The sequence below is a fragment of the Mesoplodon densirostris genome, chromosome 1 (genome assembly GCF_025265405.1).
Source record: "Mesoplodon densirostris isolate mMesDen1 chromosome 1, mMesDen1 primary haplotype, whole genome shotgun sequence".
Lineage (NCBI taxonomy): Eukaryota > Metazoa > Chordata > Mammalia > Artiodactyla > Ziphiidae > Mesoplodon > Mesoplodon densirostris.
The window spans coordinates 107,583,689-107,600,610 of NC_082661.1; the positions used below are offsets into that span (position 1 = coordinate 107,583,689).

General features: G+C 60.3%; 2 protein-coding genes across 3 annotated transcripts in view; one reads left to right on the forward strand and one right to left on the reverse strand.

Annotated features, from left to right (window-relative positions):
- The first annotated feature begins 3,296 nt into the window (after positions 1–3,296).
- On the forward strand, positions 3,297–4,897 carry ATP5ME (ATP synthase membrane subunit e). 2 transcript variants are annotated; one of them, XM_060089683.1, is made up of 4 exons: positions 3,311–3,435; positions 3,739–3,793; positions 4,252–4,350; positions 4,819–4,897. In XM_060089683.1, exons 1-4 carry the CDS (start codon positions 3,400–3,402, stop codon positions 4,842–4,844), a joined length of 216 nt encoding a protein of 71 aa, XP_059945666.1. In that variant the 5' UTR covers positions 3,311–3,399; the 3' UTR covers positions 4,845–4,897. The 2 variants fall into 2 exon arrangements, with proteins under 2 accessions (XP_059945656.1, XP_059945666.1); XM_060089673.1 differs by lacking the exon at positions 3,739–3,793 and having other exon boundaries at positions 3,297–3,435.
- A 1,727-nt stretch (positions 4,898–6,624) lies between these two features.
- Positions 6,625–16,922, reverse strand: part of PDE6B (phosphodiesterase 6B) — a 28,193-nt gene continuing 17,895 nt past the window's right edge. Inside the window, exons 7-22 of the mRNA XM_060089695.1 lie at positions 16,674–16,740; positions 16,456–16,503; positions 15,605–15,754; positions 15,273–15,416; positions 14,813–14,878; positions 14,148–14,294; positions 12,910–13,017; positions 12,480–12,589; positions 12,159–12,246; positions 11,645–11,745; positions 11,295–11,402; positions 10,701–10,764; positions 10,311–10,385; positions 8,840–8,923; positions 7,529–7,682; positions 6,625–6,686 (exon numbers count right to left, since the gene is read on the reverse strand). Of these exons, the coding sequence (XP_059945678.1) occupies positions 6,625–6,686; positions 7,529–7,682; positions 8,840–8,923; positions 10,311–10,385; positions 10,701–10,764; positions 11,295–11,402; positions 11,645–11,745; positions 12,159–12,246; positions 12,480–12,589; positions 12,910–13,017; positions 14,148–14,294; positions 14,813–14,878; positions 15,273–15,416; positions 15,605–15,754; positions 16,456–16,503; positions 16,674–16,740 (1,576 nt within the window). The remainder of the gene's footprint in view (positions 6,687–7,528; positions 7,683–8,839; positions 8,924–10,310; positions 10,386–10,700; positions 10,765–11,294; positions 11,403–11,644; positions 11,746–12,158; positions 12,247–12,479; positions 12,590–12,909; positions 13,018–14,147; positions 14,295–14,812; positions 14,879–15,272; positions 15,417–15,604; positions 15,755–16,455; positions 16,504–16,673; positions 16,741–16,922) is intronic.

Consider the following 16,922-nt stretch of genomic DNA (forward strand, 5'->3'; position numbering starts at 1 on the left):
AGACTCCGGCTGCCACTCCCTACAAGGACAGGCTCAGGGCTACCCGGGGGACCGGACAACTGCAGGGCGAGCTTTGGCAGCCAGCAGTGAGTCAGACGCCCCCATCCTGCTGGCCCAATAGGCCCGCAGTCTCCAGGCACCTCCCCACCTGCCCCCTACCCTGGAGCCTGTGTTCTCCTGGATTCTGTGCATCTCTGGGGTGACCTGCACATGGGTCAAGGGCCTGGGGACTGCGGGAGCCAGAGGAATGGGCACCTTTCCCAGACTTGCACACAGTTACTGTGAATGACCCTGGTGGCCAGTCAGCAAGCGCTCCCCGAGTATGCCTGTCTGCCCTTGCCTCTCCGCCTTGGTGGCAGAGACGTCCCAGGCCCTGACCCCAGCCCTGGGGCCAGCCCTCCTGTCCCCACGGCAGGGAGCTCCTTGCCTGGCCCTCAGAGGGGGATGACATTTCTGGGATGGAGGATGGCCCATATGGGCTGGGCTGGGCCCAGCACTCAGCCAGATCTTCCTGCTACAGCATGGCCCCAGGGGCAGAGTCTGGGGAGGGGACCTGGCTCAGGTGCCCGTTGGTGGCACCAGATGTTGGAGGCCACCACAAAGTCAGGGAGAAGATGCCCTGGTCCTTGGTGGCAGGAAGGGGTGGAGGTGGTGGGTCTGCAGGCCGAAGAGGAGGAGGAGGCCGGTGGGTGGATGAAGTGGGCAGATGGGATTCCACGGTTTCATACCTGGAGAACAAGTTTTCTTAGCCTCCGGGGCCAAGTCTGGGTGGGGTTGGGATGAGCTGCAATCACTGGGTGGGGGTCCTCAAGGGCACATCTCCGAGCCACACAGCACCTGCTGCGGCTGGAGGGCGAGGGGCACACACCCTCCGTCACGTGGTGCTCCTGCCATCCGTGATCCCAGGGTCGGCTCACCATTTGAGGAACCTGGCTGGGGATGCGTGACCCGCCTGGAGGGGCCTGGGGGCTCCTGGGGGCTCTGTCTGGAGGACCCCTGGAGGGCTAACGTGTGACCGATGTGGGACACCTGGGCCTGAGCTACGTGGGGACCCCATCACTCCCAACCAGGCGGGTCTGGGTGCAACGCCGGGACGGACCTCGGCCGGGCTGCGGGAGTGGGGAACAGCACACCGAGAGAGGGGTAGGCCCATGGGGTCTGTGCTCAGGAGGCCCAGGCTCGGGGAGGGCCAGAGGAGGCTAGCTGAGCCCCTGGGGAGCTGTCCTGCGGCTGGCCTCAGTCTGAGCACAGCTCTAAAGATAGCCTCAGAGCCTGGCTCCTGGGAGAATATCGGGATTCAGCACAGACAGCTGGCCCTGACAGGTGCAGGGGTGTCAGCAGGCAGCCCCTGCGTCCTGAGCCAGTTTGGATGCCAACCCCCCGACCCCACCCCACAGTCCCCAGGAAGGACTGTGGGCCAATGTGGGTCTCCCCGGCTTCAGGGGTCTTCCCTGGGCGGTTTCTGTAGCGTGTGTTCCTGGGCCTGTGCGCGCCCTCTACTGGCCGCCACTCCCCCGGGCACCGTGGAAGCTACCGGTATGTGGTCCCCCCACCAGCACTCTGGCCCCACCTTCAGCCCCAGAGAAATTTATTTTTGATTCTGGAAAAAGGAGTTGCTGAGGAATCTGGTTTATTTTAAAATGCAGGGAAGGGAAAACACATTTGCCTCCTGAGGTCATCTGCCCGGCTACTCCAGGGCAAAATGGAGGTGGAGGGGTGGTGCTCAGCATCCCCACACAGCATGTGGGCGGTGGAGGAGGATTACTTTGTGCCTTGTGGAGTCAATGTATGCTTACAGCTCCTTGGGAAGGAATGAGTGGGGAGGGGGCGGGTCAAGAGGCCCTCCCCCTACCCCAGGCCCCGCAGAGGCCACAGAGGATGGGTGTCAGGCAGGAGTCCTCAGAGGTTTCAGAAAAGAGCCCAGCTGCCCTGTAGGATCCGCCTTGGCGTTCCCACTCCCAGCCCAGGAAACAGCACAGGTGATTTACTAGTTTCCCAGTGGAAGGCCCAGAGCCAGGACTTCCCAGCAAATGGAGAGGGAGCAGGGTCTGCTCAGGCCCCTGGTGGCTGCCAAGGGGCTTCCCCTTGGTGCAGATTTACTGAGCACATTCTATGTGCCCTGGAATTTCTGTTCCTGCATTCTATTCTCTTTAGAATCGGAAGTGATCTCCCCTAGCAGTGGAGCAGGGATGCTTGTGAGCCCCCAGCCCTGGTTCTCCGGGAGTTTATGCCTGGAGCAGCGCAGGGCCCAGGGCATGGGTGGTCCTCCCACCAGACCCCCAAGCCCCGTTGCCATGGGAACTGTGTGTCAGCACAGCAGGCTCAGTTGGGAGGCTGTCTGGCCACCACTGCCCATCTCTGGGCAGCCTCTTTGCACACCTGGGCTCGGTCAACTGTGTCTTCGCTGGGGCCGACCACAGATCTGGAGGAGACAGTCTTCTCCTCTGAGGGGGCCAGAGTACCCCACCAGTGCAACCCCTGCCTCCCCAACAGAGGGCAGCAGAAGTGAGAATGAGGACTTGTCTGATGTGAACCGTGAAGCTTGGGGCTGCATGATCCTGAGGGCAGGAGTCGGGGAGACCCAGGGAGCAGGCTCTGCTAGGGTGGCCTTCTCAGGAAGACCTGAGCCCCCTTCTGCTGGAGAGGCTCCTAGGGTGAGGAAGCTCTAGCTCTGCTGGGGGGCTGGGTCCGGGACCGGGGGTGGGGGTTGCAGGAAGGGGCACCCCAGGCAGTGCACTCCCGGGAAGCGACTCGGAGGCCACATGGTCGGCCTGACCTGTCTGTGAGCCCAAAGGGGCTGGCCACGGCCACCCCTCTCTGCTGGGAGCCGGCCTGCACTCAGGTTACATTTTGTACCCGGACCCCGGATTCCCTGCCCAGAGCCTCGAGCCCCTTCCTGGGCTGTCCTCTGGGCTGGCCTGGGGCTGCTGCGGGCCTGGACGTGGCTCAGCGCGGCTGGGGCCGCACTGCCGCAGTGGGCGGGGCAGGACAGCCCAGGGAGGGAGGATAGCAAGCACTCTATTTCTCACTTTGTAATGTGGACTTATACTTTACAAATATTTGTACCTGTGGTGTGCGGGCCTCGATTTGTGCTCAACCTGGTCCGAAAATGTCAGTGCCTGGAGGGATCGCACCCGCTCTGGGGAACCAGCACGTGCCGCCTGGGCCACTGCGCATGCGGAGCCAGTCGCGAGCCGCGCGCCTGGTGACGTCACCCCTCCGCGAACGGGAGCGCGCGCCGTTCTCCCTCCGGCCGCCAGGGGGCGGCTCCGGCGCCTTCTCGCCGCTGACGGCGCATGCGCCCACCCGGGTGAGCTTCTGCGTCTCCAATGTTTTCCGGGCCCTTGCAGCGTCCTTCTCGGTCCGCGTTGTGCTTCCGGTACGGAGGTCACGGGCAAGATGGTTCCGCCGGTGCAGGTCTCTCCGCTCATCAAGGTGAACCAGGTTTCCCGGCCGCGGCCGGGTGCTCGGCTCCGCGTGGGCCCGCGCGTGAGCGACTCCGCGGAGCTCGAGACTTCCGGCCCGGCCTCCGCCCGGCGGGACAACCATCCCTCTCACCCCACCGCGCCCCGACCCGGAGGCTGCGATTTCCCCCCCCACCCCGCATCGGCCCCAGACGCCGCGGGTGCGAGCCCCCCTTGCCCGCACCCGTCCCCAGCGCCCCGGACCCCCTGCGGGCTGAGAAAGCCCCCGGACCCCGGTTCCGCTCCGCCGGTTCTGACTGCCCTTTCCCCGCAGCTCGGCCGTTACTCCGCCTTGTTCCTCGGCGTGGCCTACGGAGCCAAGCGCTACAGTGAGTGACCACGGGCGGATACAGCCGTCCCAGCCCACGGGGCGCTCACGGGGCTTCTCGAAGGCGGTGCGGGGTCCCCGGTGCCGGGCAGTAGACGCGCTCGGGCAGGAGAGGGGGCAGGGCGGGAGGCTCCAGACCCAGAAACCCGAGCGGGCTGGACCCTTGAGCGCCGCCGCGGCAGGCGTGTAGTTTGGTCCGGCAGCCCCTTGCAGCACAGAGACCTGAGTGAGGGGCAGCAAGACGCCTGGGGTGGCAGCGGGGACCCTATAGCTGCCCTCCGGGTTGGGCTCTCTGTTGAGTGAGTGTCAGGCCTTGACGTATATCTAGATAAAGCAGGTACCTGTGGCGTTCACAGTGCACTTGAAGATGACTTTGCTTGTGGACTGAATTCCTTTTACTCAGCGCTTCGGTGAAAAAGTTCATTGATGTCATCCCTCCCCTTCCCTTTCCTTTAACAGATTACCTGAAACCCCGGGCAGAGGAGGAGAGGAGGATAGCAGCTGAGGAGAAAAAGAAGCAGGATGAGCAGAGACGGATTGAGAAAGAACTGGCAGAAGGTACTCGTATTGTCGAACCTCATGGATTTGTTCTCCACCCGGATTTCCAGAAACAGCTGCTACTCCAGATGAGCCCCACAGTGGAGGGGAAGGGCTGCCTTCTTGGTCTCTGCTGGCCCCTGGGTCCTCTTCTGGGGGAGTGGGAGGGAGAGCAAGTGTGGGTGTTGGGGGTGCACGGTGATAACTCCCTTTAGTGAGGCCTGGGCCCCTAGGCCTTGGAGGTGAACTGTCTGCCATCCTCAGAGAGGCCCCAGGACCAGAACTAGGCTCACCTCTCCTTGCCTGCGGCGGCAGGTTCCAGTCAGGACCGTCAGGGATAAGGAAGGCCCAGGATGGGAGTGGCAGCAGAGCATAGCCAGGCTCACCGTGGAATGAGATACTGGGTGGTTTAACACCGAACGTAGAAAGTGGGCCCTTTGGATGGCCCGAGTGTGTAATGGCGCATCTGTTTTCCTTCCAATTTTTCAGCCCGAGAGGACAGCATATTAAAGTGAGCCCGCCTTTCCCCAGAGCAGTGTGGATGAATAAAGCCTCCTGTACTGTGTGATTCTCTGACTTTCCTTTACTGTCCCCGGTTGTTTGGTTTCTGGACTCAGACTCAGCAGTTGTGTTCCTACCTTCTCAGGTTATGTGGGGTGTGGATGGGGAGGGATTCCAGAAGAACCAGTCAGTGACCAGTGCATAAACCGGGCGGGATGCACAGAACCTCCATCGCCTGCTCTGGGGTATGTGTGGCGGAGGCCAAAGGATGCAGTCTGTAGCGGAGACACAGCTGGCCAGGCGTCTGAGCGCTGCTCCGTCTTCTATGCTCCGAGCCTGGCCCAGACCTTTGGATGGGCAGGGGAGGGGCAGGCTTTGCAGGTGGTGGGGGTGGAGATGGCCTGATGCCTTTACGGTTGGGATCTGGATTTGCATCGCCCTCCTGCACATTCTCCCCTTGACCCCAGGGATGGGATGTGGCCTTCTGAGGACCAGGCTGGGGTGCAGCTAGGTGTTCAGGGGGCTTAGGCCTTTGTGCCGGAGCAGACGGCAGACTCCACCCCTGGTGGCTGTGGCCTTTCATCCCCAGGCCTGGTGTCAGAAGTCACTGTTCCCAGTTTTGTGCCAGGAGCAGATTGCCTAGGCTTAGAGCCCCAGTTTATTTGTCAAATGAGTTCATCTGCAAACGTGAAGAGAAAGAAGCGGCGTACAGCCCTGTTTTCAGTTAAGGTGAGGCTGGAGTGCGTGATGGTGCACATCCCCTGGGGTATCCTGAGGTTGGTGGGTAGCTGGCACTGGGTCCCCCTGGGAACCTGGAGGAGCCCCCAGTCGCAGGCCCTTGTCACCACCAGGTGCCACTGTGAGCTGAAGGTTTTGTGGGGCGTGTCCATCCCCCCACCCCCACCCCCGCCGGGAGCGCTGGCAGAGGGCAGCATCTTGAACCGGGTTTAAAACAACTCATTTGGCCTTGCAGTTCTGGCCAAGGATGCAGCCAAGAAGAGTTTCCACTATCTGGAAACATTTGCTTTGGAGCTAACGTTGAGTTAAAAGTCCTTAATTGCTGTCAGGTAATTTAGTACCCATTTCAAGCGTGAGTCTTGCGTTGTCCCATTTGGGTCTGACTCGCTTTTCTTCCCGGCTCAGAACCATTAATTAGGTCCTTGGAGGCATGTGGTTGCTCCCATGAAGGAAACCTCAGTGGTGCAGGAGGACTTGGGCAGACCACAGGCGCTGGTCCGTCAGTGCAGTTCAGAGCAGCTCCCGGGCAGCGTTTATTACAGATTATTTCTGCACAGATCAACTCAAGTCTGATCACTGCTGTTCTTACAGCCTGGACCTTTCTGGCAGGATTTTCTGGTTGGTCACAAATGAACATCCTCCGCCAAATAAAAAAAGGGCAGTATGTTTTCTTTTGATTTTATTCTAAATTTTTGTGCATATATTTTTTCCTAAACCAGATGGGAATTGGCATCTATGTATCCATTTCTCCACCCATATATACATAGATACATGTGCAGTGTGAATATATTCACCCAGTGCTTTTAGACACACAGTTCACAGACCCTTTTTGAAGATCTTGGTGGTATTACTATGCATCCAAAAGATGGATGAGTGTAAGGTAGGCTACACTGTTCAAATTGTTCGTAGTTGGCTTTGGTTCGTAAACATACAAACCTTAAATTCAAAATATCCAAAATGGTCTTCAGTTATTTTCTCAGGCTTCTTAACCTCTTGTACCAGTGGTTAGAGGCACAGCCCCAGTGGGGTGAGGGGGCAGGGGGCCCGCTGACCGGCTCACAGGATGCAGCAGGTGGAAGACTGGGGTGCAGGGCCGCCGTTGCAAATTTCTGTGCCCGCTGCAAGAGAAGACAGGACGGTGAGCGAGAAACGGGCGCGGCCAAGCTCCTCCCCTCCACACACCCTGCAGGAGGAAGGGCAGAGATGGCCTGGTTGGCCTAAGCCGATCAGCCCAGCAGTTCCTAGTTTAGCCCTTGGTGACGCTCCAGCCTGGGCCTCTGAAGCTGGCTTGTTTCTATTGGTTCCCTCCCCTGCGGGACATTTCAGGGAATGGCGACAAAAGTTCCAGAGCGCAAGCAAGCAAAAACCAAGGCAACAGCTCACAGGTTCTGATTTGGGGGGCGTGCTGAGCGGTTACAACAGAGCCACGTTCCCGCAGTGCAGGGTGAAGGTGAACAAGTGACCTGCACGCAGCGCAGGGAAAGACCCCACGCACACTGACTCCTAGCTCGCGTCCTGTCGTCTTCTGTGGGTCTGCTGCTTATCTCTGAGGCTGGCGTGGGAGCGTAGGTAGAGTTTCTGAGCTCCTTAAAGGCACTGCTGATTGATTATGGGACAGAGGAGCTGTTAAGAGTTCACGGTGTTTCAGCGGGGCTTTCCTCCCCTTTATAGAGGAAGTAACACTCAGTTACTTCCCTCCTGAGTTCCCGGCTAGGACCCCGAGCGCGCCCTTTCAGCCCGTGCTCGTTAGCTACACTGAATCAGCAGGGCTGTTCCTGTGGGATGGGCCTCCCCACGTGGCCGCCTGTGCCCTGTGCAGCCAGGAGCCCTGGAGCGCCGACCACAGGGCCTCCTGAAGCCTGGCTTTTCTCCAGGTTGAACTCTGTTGCCTCATGCCCGCCCCCCGCAGGCCGGGGCCCCGGCTGTGTGGTCCTGGTGGCGGCAGGGGTGGAGCGCAGACCTTTCTTGGCCGCCGTCCTCTCCGCCTCCTTCCTCTGCTCCTCCAGGGCCTTCACCTTCTCCTCGTGCTCGTCGGCCAGGGTCTTCCACTCCTTCCTGTTGTTCTGCAGCCGGTCGAACATGGGCAGGATCTCCTCGTGGAAGCGGGAGAACTCCTGGAAAGGGAACCGAGAAGTCGGGCCACACCCCCAGCGGCTCCTGGGCAGGCTGGGCTGGGCTGGGCTGGGGCATGGAGGTGCCACGTTCCCAGCAGAGGCCTGAAAAGGGAGAAGGACTTGGGGGTTTGTGTCCTTGAGGTTAGAACAGGAGCTGCGGGACGAGGTCCCCAAGAATAGAGTAGGAAACATCAAAGCAGAAGGGACTTTCCCCCGGCAGGGGGGCTGGGAAGGCGGGCCAGACGTGCAGGTCTTGGGGCTCCTCCACCCTCTCTCATACGCACGTCGTACGTCACACAGAGCCCGTGCTCACCCAGGAACACGTGTGAACGCCCACAGGCTGTGCGGGTGGATGCAGGCAGGGAAGGCAGTGGGAGGGGAGTGCCTGGTGGTCCCAGGCAGTGACCACCTCAGGACCAGCATGTGCACCCTGGTCCCGCCTGCCTCCCCAGCACTGACAGCCCCCCACCTTGGTGGGGGCAGAAAAGGGAGCTGGTGTTTCAGTAAAGGGAAGCATGAGACCTCGGGGGCTGGGGTGGGGAGTGGGGCAGGAGGGACGTCACTCAATCTGAAAACCTCCTCGGAGTGTGGGGTCTGCCCCCCACCAAGACGATCGGGACCTATGACGTCGTGGTGTGTGTCACTCGGGAGGGCTCTGCCCCCTCACTCCCTTGCCAGTCCCCGGAGCTGATGTCACAGCACCTGTCCCAGCTCCTTGGCATGCGTCCCACTGTCACTTGGCTGTGCCCGGGTGTTTGCTGGGCTGTGTGCACCCAGCTGGCGACAGTGGACCACCCTCCTCCTCCCAGGGTTCAGACACCGAACAAATGCACTGCACATATACTGCAGTCAGTGCCCTGAAAACAGTGTGCAGGCCCTGGGCGGGGGTGCCTTAAATGGGGTTCGGGAAGGGACGTTTGAGGTCCGACCTCGAGGTGAGCAGGAGGACATTCTGAGAGGGAGAAATTGGGGGGGGAAAGCTCATGGTGCTGCTGAGGAACTGATGGGGAGGGGACCCCCTTAGGGTGACACTGAGGATTTTGATTCTAAGTGCAGATTCAAGGGGGATGGGAGCCACCATCCCCTCCACCCCCCCCAATGCCCACCCCCCGCCCCTCCCCTGCAAACCCAGCCAGGCCCTGGGCCACCCCGCTCACCTTGTACACGAACGTGCACACAAAGTCAATGAAGCCGACCTGCAGTTTGGGGAGCTCGGCTGCCTTGTTCCGGTCCATCATCGGCTTGTGGGGGAGCAGGGACACGGTGAGGCACCTGGTGGCAGGCATGCCCGACACCTCCCCAAGCCCCCAGGACTCAGCCCCACCCTAGCTCGATGAAATTGTCCACGGAGACAAGAGTGAGCAGCGCCCTGGGGATGAGCTGGCCTTGGAAGGGAAAGCCAGGACGCCCCTTCCCTTCCGAGGCACCGCCCCATTCTGGGGAGCTGCCCTAGGCAGCGCTGGGCTCAGGCCACGTCAGCCAGGGGTGGAGCGCGGAGCCCCTTCCTCCAGCTTCCCCCCGCCTTGAGCTATCCATGGTGCTGACCCAAGGCCTGGCCCGTGACTCCCAAGGGGGCAAACCCCGGATGCTCTTGAAGGAGCTGTCCTTGGTGTCCAGACTCTGGACCCTCTCCCCCACCCCTGGTTGCCTCCTGGCAGGCTCTTCCCCGGAGTTTCCCTCTGTCTGGAGCTCGGCGTGCTGGAGTGAGCCATGCAGGACCCTAGAGGCCTGGCCCGGAGGAGACAGACAAGATGCCTGCCCTTCCCCCAAGAGACTTTGCTAGTTGGTCAGGGCACCCTTTCCTGCAGTCTGTGCCTGGCCCCAGAGCCTTCCCAGCCCAGTGCTCAGAGAGCTCTTCAGTAGCTGGAGTTGGCTTGTGAGACAAAATCTCTCTCCATCTCTTCTGCCCATTGTTGGGTAATGCTCGTGTCCTTGTCCCCATGCAGGTGCCACTTCGGTCTAACAACAGATTCCTGACCCCCACATTGCTGAGCTGAAGATCCCGGCATCGTTATGGCCCTGAAGGCAGACTAAGTTCTAGTCACGCCCAGACTGGCCTCCCTCCCTCACCTCCGCCCTTGTGAGGCCCAGTGACCGTGGCGCACAGGTCCAAGCCCCAGGGTCCTTCCAATTCTGGACAGCCCTACCCTGCACACCACTCCAGCCCTCCCCCCCCCCCACTCCCCGCCTCCTCTCCCCCTCCTCCCTGCAGCCTCAGCCACATCCGGGGTGAGCCCTGGACTCTAGCCACCAGCTCTCTCCCCATGGGCCAGGCCTGCCCTGCCCTGGGCCTTCCTGGAGCAGCTCACGGCTGGGCAGGGGCTCACTGCAGAGCTGCCTGGGCCCATGGAGGCTTTCGGTTATGAGCCACAGTCTGGCTCTGCAGCTTCGGCAACGGCTTTCCATCACTGCAGGGCATCACAGTTTTACCCAATCCCTGTCTTTTCCACAATTTACCCAGATTTGGTCCCAGCTAAATTCTCACCAGACTCATGTCACATGACCCCACAAAGTGAGAGTTAGGTCCCAGGACCCCAGAACCCCCAGGGGTCCCCTGTCTGGAGCAAGCCAGGCCTGAAGCTCCCAAGCACTGTGATGGGTAAGGAGGATTCTGGAAGCAACACTCACGATGGGCTGCTGATCCAGAACCGTCCTCTCCAGGTCCCCTTGTTCCCAGAACTCAGCTGCCACCAGCAGAGCGACCTGAAAGGCACACAGAAGGCAGGCATGCTGTGGATTCAGTGCTTGGTCAGATATTGTCCTGAGATCCTGTCAGGTTGGCCAGTGCCCTTGGTCTTCTGCACCCCAGACTCTGGTGTCCCTACCATTCAGGTTGGGCCTGGCACACAGGAGTGCGGCAGCCTGTTCCACCATGGCGGCACTGGCTGGGCCCCAGAGCTGGGCAGCAGCCCTCGGCACTGCTTGCAGATGAATGGGTCTGTTCCCACATCCCAGGCTCCACCTAGACGCAACCCTGTGAGGACGGGCAAGCCGTCTGGGGCCCCGCATGACTCTGACCTTGCTCTGGACTTCCCAGGGCTTGGTGATGGCAGACAGGTCACACGCCGTCATCATCATGGCCCTGTGGGCAGACAGAGCTCCAGGCACATCCACACGGCACACTCCCTTCCCCTCCACCTCTGCAAGGCCCGGTGACCGTGGGGGCACATGTCCAAGCCCCAGTGTCCTTCCGGCAGTGGACGGTCCTACCCTGCACACAGCTCCAGCCCTCCCCCCACGCTCCCCGTCTCCTTGCCCCTCTCCCTAGGCAGCCAGGGACTACAACGAAGGTCAGCAAGTGCTTCTTGGGGACCAGTGATTTACACATACTTCCTAATTGGGCCTCTGGGACAGGCCTGGGGCTGGATGTAGTTCTGAATGTCCACTTTGCAGGCGAAGGGATGGAGGCTCATGAAGCGAGCATACTATTTAATTGTGCACATGGCCTGTCCAACCCCAAGTCCTGCAGCTGCTCCCCTGCAAGGAGAGCGGGCAAGGCGAAGCGTTTGCGTGAGGCATTGAAGCTGTCGAGAAGTGAGCTGTTCTTGCTCTGGAGCGTTGGGGGCCCTGGGGCTCCTAGTCCTTCAGGGGGAGATGTTGCCCTGCACTCACATGACTATCTCCTTCCGTGTCGTCTCCAGGGAGAGGTACTCCACCCAGCTCTTCCTGTCCTCGTAGTTCTGGGACTCATCCACAATCTTCTGGAACATCGTCCTCTTCCTGAACCCCAAGGACAAAGGGAGGGAGTCGACCCCCGCCCCCTCACGCCACGCAGGACCACACGTCCTCCTTGATCTCAACCCCACCCGCCCTTCCAGGAGAGGAACCGAGGTGGGGAGTGCAGGCTTTGTGGGGCCCCGGGGCGGGTTGTCTGCCTGGAGCCCCAGGTGCCCCCCAGCCAGGCTCCCTCCCCATGGGGCCTCCTGGTGGTCTCCACGAGGCGGGTGGGTGGCGGTACCCACTTGAAGTAGAGCGCCAGGTCTGTGGCGATGATGGCGATGTCCATGAGGTGGATCACATGCTCGTGCTGCCGCCGGTTCAGGTTCTGATAGATGTTCAGAGTCTGCGGGCGGGGCTCTGGTCACAGGTGCGTCCCCCACACACCCCGCCCATTCCCCTCCCCCACCCCTCCTGGAGCTCATCCCTCTGTCCTTCTTGGCATTGCTGGCCAGCTTCTACCCAAGGGTCATGGGCCCCAGACCCAGGTGGCCGCACATTGCACCGGGAGGCCCCCAACCCCCTTCTGCCCCCCAACACTCTGGGGACCCGAGCCCACTCCACCCCCAGTGAGGGCATTTCCAAACTGGAATCACCAGGCCCGTCCCATCACCCCCATCGCCACCACCACAAAGCCTGCCTCCCTTCTCCAGCACCAGAGCTGTGTGGTGTGTGGACGCTGGCAGTGGAGTTCCAGGGGTGCAAGCGAAGGTCAGTCGGCCAGGAAATACAGCAAGAGAGTAAAGGGAGGGCACGCACCTCCTCAGAGAGCAGGAACTTCCCGAACTCCAGGTGGTGTCGTTCCAAAATCGAGGAGCCATGGAGCTTGGCTAAAGGGTTCTGGGATCTGTTACAGAGGTTTAATTAAAAACAAGCAGTGGTCAGAAGCCCCAGAGCACTCTGTTTGCCCCCAGCTCCCCCCATGAGGAAGGGGCGCCCCTGTGGGTGAGGCAGGCCCTCAGAGGCCAGCGCTTTCCCCAGCTGCTCTGCTGGGAGGCGAGCTCTCCGCAGCGCCCTCCCCAGGGACGCTGTGGCTGACTCCTGTGCACAGCCACGTGGGCGCCCCAGGAGCGCGCCTACTTCATCTGGTACAGGTTGTTGGTGCCCCGGTGGTCGATGTCGTGGCACAGGCCAGCGGTCACCATTGCGAAGGCCTCCAGGTCCGTGTAGTAGCTCTTCAGTTTGCCCGTCTGCAGAGACAGGGGCCCACGATCCTGCAGCCCGGTCAGCACCCTCGCCCGCCCTTGCTTCCCTGCTCTGCTGGGTGGGGGTGGGGGGGTGGGAGGCGGGGAGCTGGGCCCGACCCCACTGCCCCTTCCCAACTCAGGTGCTCTCCATCCACTTCCCGGGCTGGGGGTGTGCGCCAGTCAGAGGGGCCTCTGCCCTTGAAGGACCCCACCTCCCACATGGAAGAGCCACCACCTAGGGTGCTGCCCTTGGAACCGGGAGGGTCTTCACCACCCTGATCAGAAGGGTGAGCCCTCTCCCCACCCCTGCTGCACCTACGCACCATGAGAAGCGTGAACATCGTCTGGGCCACGTTGAAGCCGTGGCGCCAGTTGTGGTAGGTGATTCTCCGGTACCCCTTGCTCACGGAGAACAGGAACCGCACCAAGACCTGAGGGAGGCGGAGACATGGGCTCCAGGCACCGAGCGCCCGGTCCCACCGTTGCTCTCCCAGCTGACAGCTGTGGGAAAGGCCCACGTCTCGTCCCCGCCCCACCACTGGCCTTTCGTGGGTGGCACCTGCGGGGTGCACCAGGGGTGGCAGGCAGCCAGAGGGGCGGAGCCAAAGCCAAGAGCAGCTCCGGAGTTCACAGGGCGTCTGGGGCCTCCGTCCTATTGCCAAGCCCCAGATTGGGACAAGGACCCCAGGAGAGGGGGCTGGGATATTTCAGAAGACAAGGTCCATTTCAGCCATGGGTATCTGAATGGGGCAGGATGTGCCCAGTGATGGGGGAAAGGGGATGGTGGCTGAAGGTCCAGAGGCCAAGGGGTGGCAGGAGGGTGAGCAGTTATCTCTGGACGATAGAACATGGACCCAAGGGAGCCTCTCATTGCTTCCACTGTGGTTTTTAGGGCCAGAAATTATTTGGAAATTTTTTATTCTGTTAATACTTTCTACAGTTTATTTCTTTTGTGTTTTCCCTTTGTTTTTTGTACAGTGTCTTTAGAAAATGCCAGCCTGCTGCACTTGTTCTCCAGGGCATAGAGAAAGACGGTTCCCTCACTTGGCCTTGGGGAAGCAGATTCTCCCTGAGGTGTGAAGGTGGAGGCAGGGCAGAAGCTGGAAAACCACAGGGAAGCAGCACAGCTGGGAAGGCTGTGCCCCCCTCCCTGGGACAGTCTCTGAGGGGCTCTCTGTGCTCACACCTAGAGGGTACTGTGTGCTTTCTGCACAGGTGCTGGGCTGCTTCTGTCTCCTCTTCCCCCAAAACCAAACACCCACTGCTGCCCAGTGAGGCACTTGATGATCAAACTGCCTGGAGTACCTGTGTAACAAACTTCCCATCCAGCCATCCATCTATCCATCCATCCAGCCACCCATCCATCCATCCATCCATCCATCCAGCCAGCCAGCCAGCCAGCCAGCCAGTCATGTATTCTAGGCACACTTGTCCCATATATTTTGCTGGCCTGCACTGTCCATTCTGTAATAAACATGTTTGCCCCCAGACTTCCTGTGGGACCTGGGACCCCTGACCACCTCTCCCAGAACTGGGACCCTGATCATGAATGACCTCTCACCTCCTGGGGGATCTGGAACTTTCGAACCACTCCCAGCTCGTAGTACATCTGGATGCCGCATTTGACCAGCTCCAGCTCCGTGCACTCCAGATCAGAGAAGTGGAACTCATAGATATCAAACTTGGTGGGGCCCGGCAGCTCTTGCTTCTGTGGGAAGGATTGTGGGGCTGAAGGGGGCAGACCCACCGAAGCCCCGCCTGTTCCTCATCTTTTCTCCTCTCAGGACACTCTGTCCAGCATCAGTCACCTCAGGTGTCCGGTACCATCAAGCCAGTAGCCTGGGGCACTCACATCCCCTCCCAGCTCAGCCCCCTTCCTCTCCCCTTCTCCCACCTGTGGCACAAAAACAAGAACTTGCCAGCTGGGCAGACATGGTAATGTTGTCAGGGAAACAAACAGAGATACGTACATACACAGGCACACGCAGAGAGAGACAAGGACACGTGAATATACAGGCACACGGACGGACACACAGACACACATGCACTGACACGGGCACACACGATGCGCAGGAACGTGGATGCGTATCAGCGGCAAACATCACAAGCCCATGCTCTGTGCCCAAGCTCACTCTGGCCTCCTGGGAATGGAGGCGTTGCCCCCCACCCCCACCCCACCCTCAGGCCTGCCCAGTCTCCACCTGCGGGCGGGAGTCAGGTTCTGACCAAGATTTTCGCCAGTTCGTCCTCCTCGCATTCGTCGGGCTCCTTCCCGAGGCGCTCTCTTGTTGGCTAGGACAGAGAACGTGTGCTATGAGACAGAGCGACAGTGTCAGCTACACCCCTCATGACTGTGGGACAAAGTGACACTGGGCACAAAAGAACAGCGGGAGCCTCCAGAAGTCCCAGCTGGGGCCTCCAGCTTCAGAGGCGGTGACGATGAGAGCCCAGCTGGCTCTTGGTTCCTGCACGTCCCCGCTTCTCCACGCCTGTCAAAGCTCTCCACTCAGACGATGATGGTGGAAGCCTTGCACTGCACGACCAGAAGGGCTGTGGTCACTGCCTGCTCACAGCTGAGGGCCTGGGGCCCAGGGAAGGGCTGCCCTGGCCACGCGCAGCGAGTGGGACTGCAGGTTGTGCCTTCGCTCCTGGGATGCCCCGCCTCCCCACGGGAGCACCGACGTACCAGGATCAACTGGATTTCGTCCTTGTCGCATCTCACGTGGTACAGAACCATGTCCTGGGCGATGTCCTTGCGGTTCTCCAGCTTGTTCATCTTGTCGTAGGTGTCGGTGTTCAGCACCGACCAGCCCAGGAACTGCGTGAGAGACTGCAGGAGCGTGTCACCCACCACGGGCACCCCCCAGTGCACAGGGAGCTCCCAGTGGGCCAGCCTCCAGCCCCGGGATGGGACCTCACAGCTCCTCCCGGGTTCACGTGCCAGCTCAGGGCCCGGAGCAGACGGTGTCCCCACCACACAGGCGTCGTCGCTGGAGCCCAGTGGTGACAGGTGCTTACCTCCATCAGGACTTCATCCTGCTCATCGAAGGGCTTCCCGTCTTTCCTGTTGTAAAACGTTGCAACCCCCACAATCTCCTCCTTCTTGTTGACGATGGGCATGGAGAGGACGTTCTTGATGACCCACCCAGAGTCGTCCAGAGGCCCTTCCTGCAGGGAGAGGCGTCTGGAACTGACCGCTGCCCTGGGTCTGGCCCTGGCCCAGGCCCGGCTTGTCAGCCAGGGAGTGTGAACCTCGCTTCTTCGGCCCTCAGACTGAGGAGACTGGGTCACTGTTCCTGTCTGTTGGCCCCCAAGGGTGCGTGTTGTGACTTCTACCCGGAGGAGAAGGGAGGCCTTGTCCACAGGGGCGGCCTCACTGTGTGAGTGCTGTGGTCGCACAAGGTCCCACTCTTGGAAGGCCCCCCGCTTGATTGAATGCCCTGCTGCCAAGTTCCTAATAATTGTTGAGCAAGGGGCCTAGCACTCCCATCCCAGTGGGCCTTACAGTGGGTCCTAGCTCACATCCCACTGATGCCTGGCCAGTGAAATACGGACCCTGGCCAGTTCCTGGAGGAGGCCCCGAGAGACAAAGCCCATCTCCACTGGTCCACTTGACCTAGGCCTACTTCAGAAAAGAGCCCACCCTGGTCATGTGTCCCCACATGGAGCAGACGTGAACCCTCGCCAGGCACAGCCGTGCCCAGCCAACACGCAGACCTGTGTGTACGGAACACGTGTTTGCTACCGTTAGCCTGTGAGACTTGAGGGTGTTCCTTAAACAGCAAAAACGAATTCAGTCCATCATTTCGGAATCACAATATCTTCTTTCCTAAGTACAATACACTTTCTATGAATGAACAGACAGATACCTGAAATTTGAACATTTCATCAGCCCGGGTATTCATAATGTTACAGATCTGAAAAAGGATCAGAAACACAGTTTCACTTGAAGCAGCCAAACATACAGTATGATTCTAAAATAGACTGTCCAAGCTGATGAGCTTCCAAGTAAGCAAAGCTAGGGCACACAGGCCGGTGGGAAGGGGTGGGGTGCCAGTGACCAAGTACAGGGCTCTGGGGGACTCACAAAGCCACTTTCTGCCACGTAGGTTGGAAGGCCACTGGCAAGGGCCCAGTGATCGGCAGGGGGTGAGCTGTGGGGAGAGAAGCAGAGGGTCAGAAGGACCAGACGCTCAGCTGTGTGTTCATGCTGATTCCCTTCTCTGAGCTCCAGGTGGGTTGTGGGAAGAAGGCGAGGGGGAGGCCAGGGGTGAGGTCTGGGGGCACCTGAGCTGCCTCATTCCTCCTTCTCTGCCCACCCTGAGGCCCCTTGCCC